Here is a 9,699-nt window from a genome sequence, read left to right on the forward strand (position 1 = left end):
CCGATACCAATTACCGAGTAGCGGAAGTCCCATTCAGGAAGCCAGGTGACGTGTAATGACTCGCCACCTGGCTTCCTGATGACCCGGGAAGCCGGGCAGCATGTAAAGACTCGCCACCCGGCTTCCCAATTACCAAGAAAGTCCCCTCTTACCTTAGTATGTGCAGCCTGTCAACCCCGGGGCCTCTCGAGCGAGAACGCGGCCTTCGTCATCTCTTGACGAGGGAGCATGAAGCCAGCTTCCCGGCCAATCAGAAAGCAGGGCGTCGCGTCTTTACACAGCGCCCGGCTTCCTGATTGGCCGGCCACACAGCTCCGGCTGGGTACCGGAAGTAGGCAAATTAGCAATAATTTCGCGCTGAAGTTGCTAGAGGGCCAGACCATTATAAATAGGGAAGCAGGTTGTTTACCACGACAGTAGAAGTGATTTTTTCTGAAGATACGGGTAAACAACGCGATTTAACAGCCTTTGAACGTGGGATGATTGTTAGCGCAATTCATGGAGTATCAGCAAAACAGCAGAATTTGCTAAATGTTCAAGAGGGGCTCATTGTTAAAGTGTTTAAAGACTGGACTGTCAGCCGAAAATCTGGGTCTGAACGTGCGAATTGTGGCCGTCAGCGACTAGTCAATGTTAGGGCAGAACGTAGACAACAGAAGGGCAACAGTGCAGTGTCAGATTCCTCGCATCACCTTTCAGCATCTCGTGGAGTCATGAGGCGGCCCAATGAAGTCATCTCGTGGCCCAACGAAGTACTGATGGGGTGGTCATAATAATCTGCCACTCAGTGTATGACGGCGCAGCATTCAGCTCTACTACAGAAGGCTCGCTCTGACACAAAGTGACGTGTCACAGAACCCTTCATTGGTCTCTACCTGTATACAGCCCATTCTGGTGACCAAGACACTGCGGGCATTGTACTATGGCATTCCTCATGCTTTGTGAGACGGCGCAGCATTCAGCTCTACTACAGAAGGCTCGCTCTGACACAAAGTGACGTGTCACAGAACCCTTCATTGGTCTCTACCTGTATACAGCCCATTCTGGTGACCAAGACACTGCGGGCATTGTACTATGGCATTCCTCATGCTTTGTGGTAGCTAATAGTAAACTCAAAAGTCCTTTCAGCATCTATGTATTTCAGTGTAACAGGACCAGTGAAAACATTAGCACACAATTATTATTTAAAAGACAACTATGGCTAAACCTTTTGGGTCACAGGAGGACATTTACTAATCTCCTCAGGTGACCCCAAACGCAGCAAATAGTGGGCTATTGTCTGCTATATGCTGACAGTGAACATCTGCACTGCAGCTGGGTGAGATCCCCACAATATTGTTGGGATCCACCCCACTACCTGATTGACAGCTGGGTCTACCTCTCTAGAGCCAGAGGCAGCTGGGCCCACCCCTTTCCCTGTCTATCCCTCCAATGAGCGCTGAAGGAACAGAGAGGGGGAATCCCTGGAGGGAGAGATAACTGTCTGCAGGGAGAAAATCATGAACTGATTGCTCACCAGGATGTGATCGCTCAGTTCTCCATTTATAGAGCCGGCATGTGACAGCTGCAGTGTCACCCCTTTGGCTCTAACTATGGGGATGAGTGTATTTCACTCCCCAGAATTCTCCTTTAAGTAAATGGTACTCAAGTGGCAGCCCTGCATTCACTCTTGACAACTAAAATAACCATTTATAATGTCACCTCACACAAAGATTTGGGAGGTTGAAATGACAACAAGGCCCAGTGCACACAGTACTGGCATTTCCATGGAAGAACGTAGAGTATTATGAAATACGAAGCCCTTTCCATTAAACTCACTTTCCGGGCTGCAGAAAGTTTGACGTAGACAAGCATGTATCTGGAATGATCCAGAAAAAATAAATAGTACATGACCAGAATATGACAGAAGAATAATATGTAAAGCAAGGGTAGCCAAACTTCGGCCTGCCAGCTGTTGAGGAACTGCCTTTCCCATAACACATTGCAAGACTCTGACGGACACGACTCCCAGATGGGATTTGTAGTTCCACTACAGCTGGAGGGCTGACATCTGCTTAGAGGTGTACGTGGTGTAAAGTAAAGGAGGTTGAATTAGTAAAATATGGTAATATATGAATTTTTACTTTAAAGTACACCTGTGATGTGATACATACGGGGCTGTCTTTGTTGGCCGCCTCCGAAAAACACTACTTATCTGGCTTCGTCTAACATTAGCATTTCTGGAACAAGTTTGGTACGAATAAGAGTCAGGCTTCCTCATCTCTATACATGCTCTGGGCCAGTGCGCTCATGACAGGTTCTCTTTAAATTGTCATTGGTCCTAATAAGGAAGCCCCACAGCACGAGAATGAAAAGTGATTGCCATAAAAAAAAAAATCTATTTATTCTTATATTTTTTGTGCTTTGATTGATGACCCTGAATACTATCTGTATAATTCTCATCATCCGAGTCATCTTCATCTTCTTCATCAGTACTTAGATTATCTTGGTCCTCTTCCATTCCCTCTGCACTTTCCCTTTCCTCACGCTCTAGAATCTTCTGGAAAATGTGGAACTCTTCAGTTGAAGAGCAAGCAACTCGTGCCAAGAAGTCCTCCTCAGATAACAGTACAACCTCCTTTAGTTTTGGGTTGGAGGGAGGACACTGGCCATTTTTGTTAGGCGGTAGGAACCGACCCAGACGCTCCAGAAACTGATGCCGAACTTTAATCTCAAATAGTGATCTTTGGAAAATTCCAGAAGAAGGGATGTCTCCATGTGTTCCACCCATCCGAAAATATGCATACTGCAAAATGAGGGGAGTGACAGTCAAGGATAAGGGCCTATATTATTATTATACAGGAGTTATATATCGCCAACAGTTTGTGCAGCACTTTACAATACAATTCAAGACAAGATGGTAAGGAGGGCTTACAATCTAAAAGCTGGCTTTGTGACAGGGGCACAATCATACTGGAAAAGAAAATGGCCTTCCCCAAACTGTTGCCACTAGGATGGAAGCACACAATTGTCTAAAATGTCTTTGTATGCTGGAACATTAGCCGGTCTCGGGACTGGAAACACCTGAACTCACTCATTTGCAGGGGTATCTGTAAAAAAGAAGACAAGGCAACTGGACTTGCTGTATTTTTTACAGATATACCATGAGAACCTTCAGACATTTGCAGGGGTGTTCACACACTTTTGGCCAAAAAGGTAGGTGTGAGGGTCAGGTGTCCACTGACGTTTTGGCCATGTAGTCTCCAAGGTCACACTCACCTGGAACAGCTCCTCGAGGTGGTTGGGGTCTTTGGTTAGGGCTTCTGGAGTGGTGGTAAGGATTTTCAGGACCTGTTGAGATGAGAACTGACATCGAGTCTTAAGACATTGTGCTGAGGCTACTAGGCGGGAGCGAGGCATGGAGAGTAAAGTGGGGCACATGGACAGCGAGTTCTGAAGAGAACCTGTATATTGAGAGAGGAGGAAGGAAGCTGTTATGTGTACAATAATGGAGAAGACTCGCTCGTCAGGAATCTACACCAGGATATTTAATCTGGAGAGACATTTTCTCATTTCACTGCTATAACATATTCACCTACTAATGCACGCAAAGGGCAATCAGGAATTCTGATATGCAAAGTGGGACAAGGCTTCATTATCACCAGATGTCATTTTTGGGTTCATTTTAAAAACCCAGTTATGTCGGCAGGCCGTTTTCACCAGGGTGTGCTTTAGAAATATACTGCACGTTATACTTTTGGGTCCAGTGGCTTTCAGTGTCCCATTCACATCAGAGCTTCTGGAGCACATCAGAAAATGCACGGCAACATGTGCTAAATCACTTGCTATGCTGAATGCGTTTCTAATTACACTGAGTGTAAACAAGCGCTTATCTGTATCAGCCAATCACAGATCAAAGAATGAGGACCTTTAATTGCTATAGCCGCCAGGAGTCTGTTTACAGGGGCCCGCTGCCAGTGACATTGTTGGCAGCAAAAGGGTTAAAGGACAATGGGGGGCACTTATCAAAACTGGAGCAGATGTCAATGGCAGGAAGAAACTGGACGGACACAGATGTCCCAGCGGTGACATCCAATCCGTACCGCTCATATCAGGAGGGGATCTGTGCACTGTCCCCTCCTGATCAGCCTGATGTGAAAGGGGCCTAAGCCTGAAGTGTGTTACTATCATCACATCAGTATACATCCCTAAAATATCTTACAGACGAACTTCGACCATGCACATGCCTCATAACTAACATATAGGTCACATTACAAGCAGGCCCCGCAACCTTTAGTTGCACGGAGTCCGTATACAGCCTCCAAGGCGGAGCCAAGGATTAACTGAACCAGACAACGGCATACAGAGCAGAGGTCAGCAGTATAGCAATGAAATCTTGATTCAAGAAAAAATAAATATCTTGATATCAAAGAAACAAAATATCTATCAAAAGTGTTAAAACTTTTCTCCAAAGTAAAAAAAGTAAATACAAAATTATTAAAAAATAAATCAAAAATGTTTAAAAAAAATTTAAAAAATTTTTTAAAAACAAAATAAAATTATTTTAAAAATGTGTAAAAAAAAACAAACTAATAAAAAAAAAGCACAACCCCTCCCTCCCCCCACATAACACACACATATTGTGGTGCACACCATGCACATGCGCTGCAGTGCGTTGTTAGAACGCATCGCAGTGCATGATCTTTTTTATTTATTTTTTTTCTTTTAAAAAAAACATTAAATTAACTGTGGCAGCGCATGGCAAAGCTTTGTGACTCATTGCCATGCGTTGTGATACCTTGTGTTGCAATTAAATATACACCTGTATCATTTTATCACAACACAAACACCAAAACAATTTTTTACATAAGTCGATTATTTACAGTTTTGCATACCTTCATTTTTTTACCTTTTCGCAAAAAGGCGCAATTTCAAATTTGCAAATATTTGTTATTTATTAACTCAATACAGTTTTATCTTTTAGATTTAGTCAGAAAATTATTTTTTTTTGTGCGCTGATACTGATTTTAGTGTGTTTTATCAATTGAATTGTGTATTTTTATCGGTTTAATATTAATTTGAGAAACATTTGCGCAATTATCGCACGGCCTACAAATTTAGTATCACCAGCTTTTTATTCTACCGGGCCTGCGCTTTCAGAAAATATATGGTTTGGGGGGGTCTTTTACAAACGCTAGCAACGCAGCAGTGGAAAATCAAATCAATAGGAAAAAATTGCAGAAAATTCAAAAATGGCTTGGCCAGCTGATTTGAAAAATGTTCCGGAGGGCTTGGCAGCGAAAGGGTTAATGAACAAAAAAAAGAAAAAAGAAGAAGAAGAAGAAGAGGTTACCTTCTCCAAGTCCCAGGCTCCTCAGAGTGTCAGCCTTGCCCTTTACTTCCTTGCCTGTGGTCCTCAGAAGCTCTGGCTTCTCTTCCAGAATTCTCAATATGGTTTTGTGGTTCAGTCCTACCACACACAGCTCCTTGATGGTGGAAGTGCTGTGTGCATTGCATTTCATAGACAGAATCCTTTCAGCTTGTGTTTCCGAGAAGCCCAGATCCAAGAGCTCTTGTCTGGCAGCCGGAACTCTGGACATGTGTCTCCAGCATAGACTGGGCCAACTTAAAAAAAGCCGGTTTCTGAGACATAACGACACCTAAAAAAAAAGCACAGCATCAGAGGCCCATCGTACATCACATTTCAAACACAGAAAATCGAAACCAAGAATCCAACACAAGGACTACTCTGTATATATAAAAGCACACAATCCTATTGTAGTATGCCGTGCCACAGACAGGCAGGTTCTTTATCAATTGCAGGGACAGAAATGGCCACCCATGTAGGGGCCGCTCCGATGAAACCTCCACAACTTATTGTTCTCACATTTACCATATGAGGAGAAATGCTCAATAGTCCCGCCATGCTGTCGTAGTCTGACAGCCGCCACCTTCCGCTCTCAGAATACATGATCTGCAGTCACTGATCAGCTGACAACTTTTGGCTCGGCTCCTTCGGATTGAAAACTTGACTTGTGTGGGATGCAGGGGTCCCGTAGGGGCAGCTGGTATTTTAGCTGAGTCAGCAGGACTTGTCCAAATTTTGAGCAGTGAATGGCCAGCTTTACTCCCTGCCTGGAAGTACCAGGTATGAAGGTGCCCATACACTGCTCGATTCTCGTACGAGAATTGCGGGAAATCCTGCGACCGTACGAGAATCGAGCAGTGTGAACGAAGACGTGTGACCGTTTCTACTGTACGGTCGCACGTCTTTTGTCTAAGGAGCACGCTAGAAAACCCGCCGGGAATTGTACGATTTTCGGCTGGTTAGAACGGTGCTCGGAAGACAAATGCCGAACGGGCCGGTGTGCGCACGCGCACACTGCCCGTTCAGCATTGCGGTCATCAGAAGCCCGCCCCTCAGGAGGGCGGGCTTGCGATGATCGAGAGTGCGATCTGCCTGTCCAAGATAGGCAGATCGTACGTTTTTTTAATTACTTTACAACCATCGCAAGACTAAGGTCTTGCGATGTTTGTAAAGTGTATGGCCACCTTTATTCATTTTCTCCCAGCAGCCAAACCGAGCAGCAGGGAAATGGAAGTACAAGGACCGGGTTGGGCTGCGATTCCCCAGTGGACACACATTGGAGCAATAAGTCATCTATACAGATTTCTGCTATCCTTTGTTGTGCAGGACAGCTGACCATTCCCAGCCAATGAGGACCTAATACAGCAGCCTGCATGTAATATGGGGATTTCTGTGTACTTTCAAAGTCAAACCAGGGCCGTCCTGAAATGCAGTTGTGAAAACTTTTAGAAACTATTCAAAGTTTACCTATGAATACCAATAAAGAACAACTCCAGGAACATTACAAACATACCCTTGCAGTGGGGCTACCCCCACACTGCAAAGGTTAAGTGCTGGCTTTGTCTAGGGGAGTAAAATAAAGCCGTTTTGCTCACCTGATCCTCAGTCCCATCCACTCCGGCTTTTAAATGTCCCTCAGTGTCCTAACATCCAATACAAGTCAATGGACCTGCACTAGATGCAATGATGTCAGTGGTCCTTAGACTGTCAAGAGTTCACGGGGGAAGAGGCTGTAGGGACCAGTCTAGAAGCCCAGAAGGACTGAGGATCAGGTGAGTATATCTGCTTTATTTGAACTCCTTAGACAAAATGAACAGTTAACCATTGCAGTGCAGGGGGAGCCCCACGGCAAGGTAGGTTTTTATCATTTCTAGAAATCTTCTTTAAAATATTCAGTGAGGAGGAAGTGGATTCCATCTCCTCCAGGTGGTGAAGCATGGACTCTAGTCCCTCACAGATGTCCATCATGTCCCATTTGTCAGATGCTTCCAGTTGGGCAATAAGTGTCTGATGTCGCCCTGGGTAGATAGAAGGGCAAGAAAGCCATGAAAGGCCGGATCCTCCTCCTCTCTCGATGTGTTAGGTGAGTCTCTATCAGCCAGTGATGCGTCTGAGTTGGCTCGCGCCACTGGTGGTGAGGATGGAGAGGCCTCTGGATCAGCATGCTCGGGTGCCATCTTGGCCACACATAGATCTGCTGAGCGCGAGCATAAAGGAGAACTATGGGGTTAAGGCTTTTCACCCATAGTTCTCCGAAGGGTAACGGGAGGACACAAACTAGCGTCCCCCCGTCACCCTAGGCTCAGTATACCGCGAGCTACCGCTGAAACGGATCCCGACAATTATGTCTGGATCCGCCCAGCTGCGTGAGTGACAGCTGGCTCTGCCTATCTAGAGGCAGAGTCAGCTGTACCCACCCCCTCCCCCGTCCGTTCCGCCAGTCAGTGCTGGAGTATCGTAACCGGCGGGGGGAATCCAGTTCCTGTCACGGCAGAGAGCTGCGACAGGATCGAGAGGTGAGCGAGCGCCGATATGTGTTCGCTCACCTCCCGATCTACTGAGCCGACCTGTGACAGTCTCATTGTCACGGGTCGGCTAGAACTATGAGGTGAGTGAGAAGCACTCACCTCATAGTTCTCCTTTAAATGAGGGAAAAAGTTACCTTATCCCGCGTCCCCCGCCGGTATAGATGGTTGGTTGGGGGTCTGAGCCCCTTTCCTTCCACTTCGGCCCATGTGTGAGTCAGACGGTAGCAGATAATGGATGCCCCTGGTATAATCCTGAGTGCAGCGTCAGAGCTCTCAGAAGATGCGTCCGCTCCTGGCCATTAGCAAGCCACGCCATCAAGTTCATATAATTTTTAAAGTAATTATTAAATCGTTTTAAATATGCAGCTTTTGTTAAAATAATACCCGAGAATCCTGCCATGAAGGTCCTTGTTCAGGCACTTCCTGTTACAGGGTGACAACACTCTATCCCTGTGGTCCTGCAATTGTGCTCCTGAGTTGTCACACTGTCACATGCATTTCCACCGGAGACTATAGGTGGCTGTGCTGACAACTGCACAAGCATGTTCTGCCGTTGTCACCATCAGGAAAGCTGCCCTTAGCAATGATGTGCAGCCACTGAAACACATGCAGACAGAAAGTGGTCACAGGGGATCAACAGCACCAGGATGAAAATAAATAAAATGTGAAAATAAGTATTTTATTAAGAATAACACAGGGCATCTGTTCACTATGCATTGGGGGGAATTTATGAAAGCTGGAGCAGACAGAATCTGCAGCAGCAGTTGCCCATAGCAACCAATCAGCTCCTATTATTCATTTTCAACAAACTGAAGACAGAAACTGGTTACTATAGGCAACTGCTCCAGATTCTGTCTGCTTGATAAATTCCCCCCTATTTTACTTTAGCAAACTAAATGTGACCCATATAAGGTTTACATTCACTTGCAAGAAGAAATGCACAATACTGATCCCCCCCCCTCCTCCATACACAGCAGGCTCAGTAAAGGAAGTCTGGAGTCGCAATGCATTCTGGGACTCGTAGTCCTACAATAAAGCAGAGCTCGTACAGAGGCCGCTCATCTCTCCAATCTGTGTACAGGACAGCGGGGAGCCTCTGATAACGGGCGGTATCCTGTCTGTAAAGTGTACCATAACTCACCATAACTAAACGCCAGTCCGGACCTTTATTCCTTCCCACACAGCGAGTCTAAATGACCTGTGCGCCGACATATACAGCACTTCCGGGAGAAACAACGAATACTCTAAAGAGTTCCTCCTCGCAGGAAACTGCAGAGCGTGTTTAAAAGGACCCGCAGCCTCTTGTGATGCAGAAGTTTAACAAAAACTTCATAAACAGAAAGACTACAAACGTTCTGGGCCAGAGGAACCGTTCAAGGGGGATAAGGGGTTAATTTTCTTCTGTGGAGTATTTTAGTGGTGTGGTTTTTGGCTTCTTTTGAATAGTTTAACCACCTGCTGCCCAGAGCAATTTCTTACATTTGCACACACATGATAAAGTGACCATACACTGATTTTCGTTTGGAAATCGTACACGAACGGTTTTTCGAACGAAAATCAAACCGTTGATGTTACATCACCGATTTTAGTTTTTGACATTGAGATCGAAAATTTTTGACCAGACAGGTTGGAAATTTTTTCTCTGAACAAACAAAAAATTGATGAATTAGTGAGGTTTTCGTTCGTCAAAAATCTCAGCAAGAACACAGCACATGCGCAAGAGGAAATTATTTACGTCGTTCGTCAAAAATTGGTTGGTTAGTATGGCTAACAAACAATTTCCGAAATGGACATGTGACTATGCTTGATGGGGAAGTCTAGGTA

The 9,699-nt window shown here is 45.3% G+C and overlaps 1 protein-coding gene across 1 annotated transcript; it reads right to left on the reverse strand.

Moving 5' to 3' along the window:
• Positions 1-2,377: 2,377 nt before the first annotated feature.
• Positions 2,378-9,036, reverse strand: MTERF4 (mitochondrial transcription termination factor 4). The gene is made up of 4 exons (XM_018567901.1): positions 9,014-9,036; positions 5,333-5,636; positions 3,259-3,443; positions 2,378-2,785 (listed from the first exon to the last, which is right to left on the reverse strand). Exons 1-4 carry the CDS (start codon positions 9,017-9,019, stop codon positions 2,378-2,380), a joined length of 903 nt encoding a protein of 300 aa, XP_018423403.1. The 5' UTR covers positions 9,020-9,036.
• Between the last annotated feature and the right edge of the window lie 663 nt (positions 9,037-9,699).

This window comes from Nanorana parkeri, unplaced genomic scaffold (genome assembly GCF_000935625.1).
Source record: "Nanorana parkeri isolate BGI_ZX_2015 unplaced genomic scaffold, ASM93562v1 scaffold1114, whole genome shotgun sequence".
Taxonomy (NCBI): Eukaryota; Metazoa; Chordata; class Amphibia; order Anura; family Dicroglossidae; genus Nanorana; species Nanorana parkeri.

Bases quoted from the DNA above. Each gene is read 5' to 3' on its own strand.
- MTERF4 (XM_018567901.1), bottom strand. The intron at 3,444-5,332 runs GTAACCTCTTCT...CTCAATATACAG, and splicing joins GAGCCTGGGACTTGGAGAAG to GTTCTCTTCAGAACTCGCTG. The intron at 2,786-3,258 runs GTGAGTGTGACC...CTCATTTTGCAG, and splicing joins ACCTCGAGGAGCTGTTCCAG to TATGCATATTTTCGGATGGG.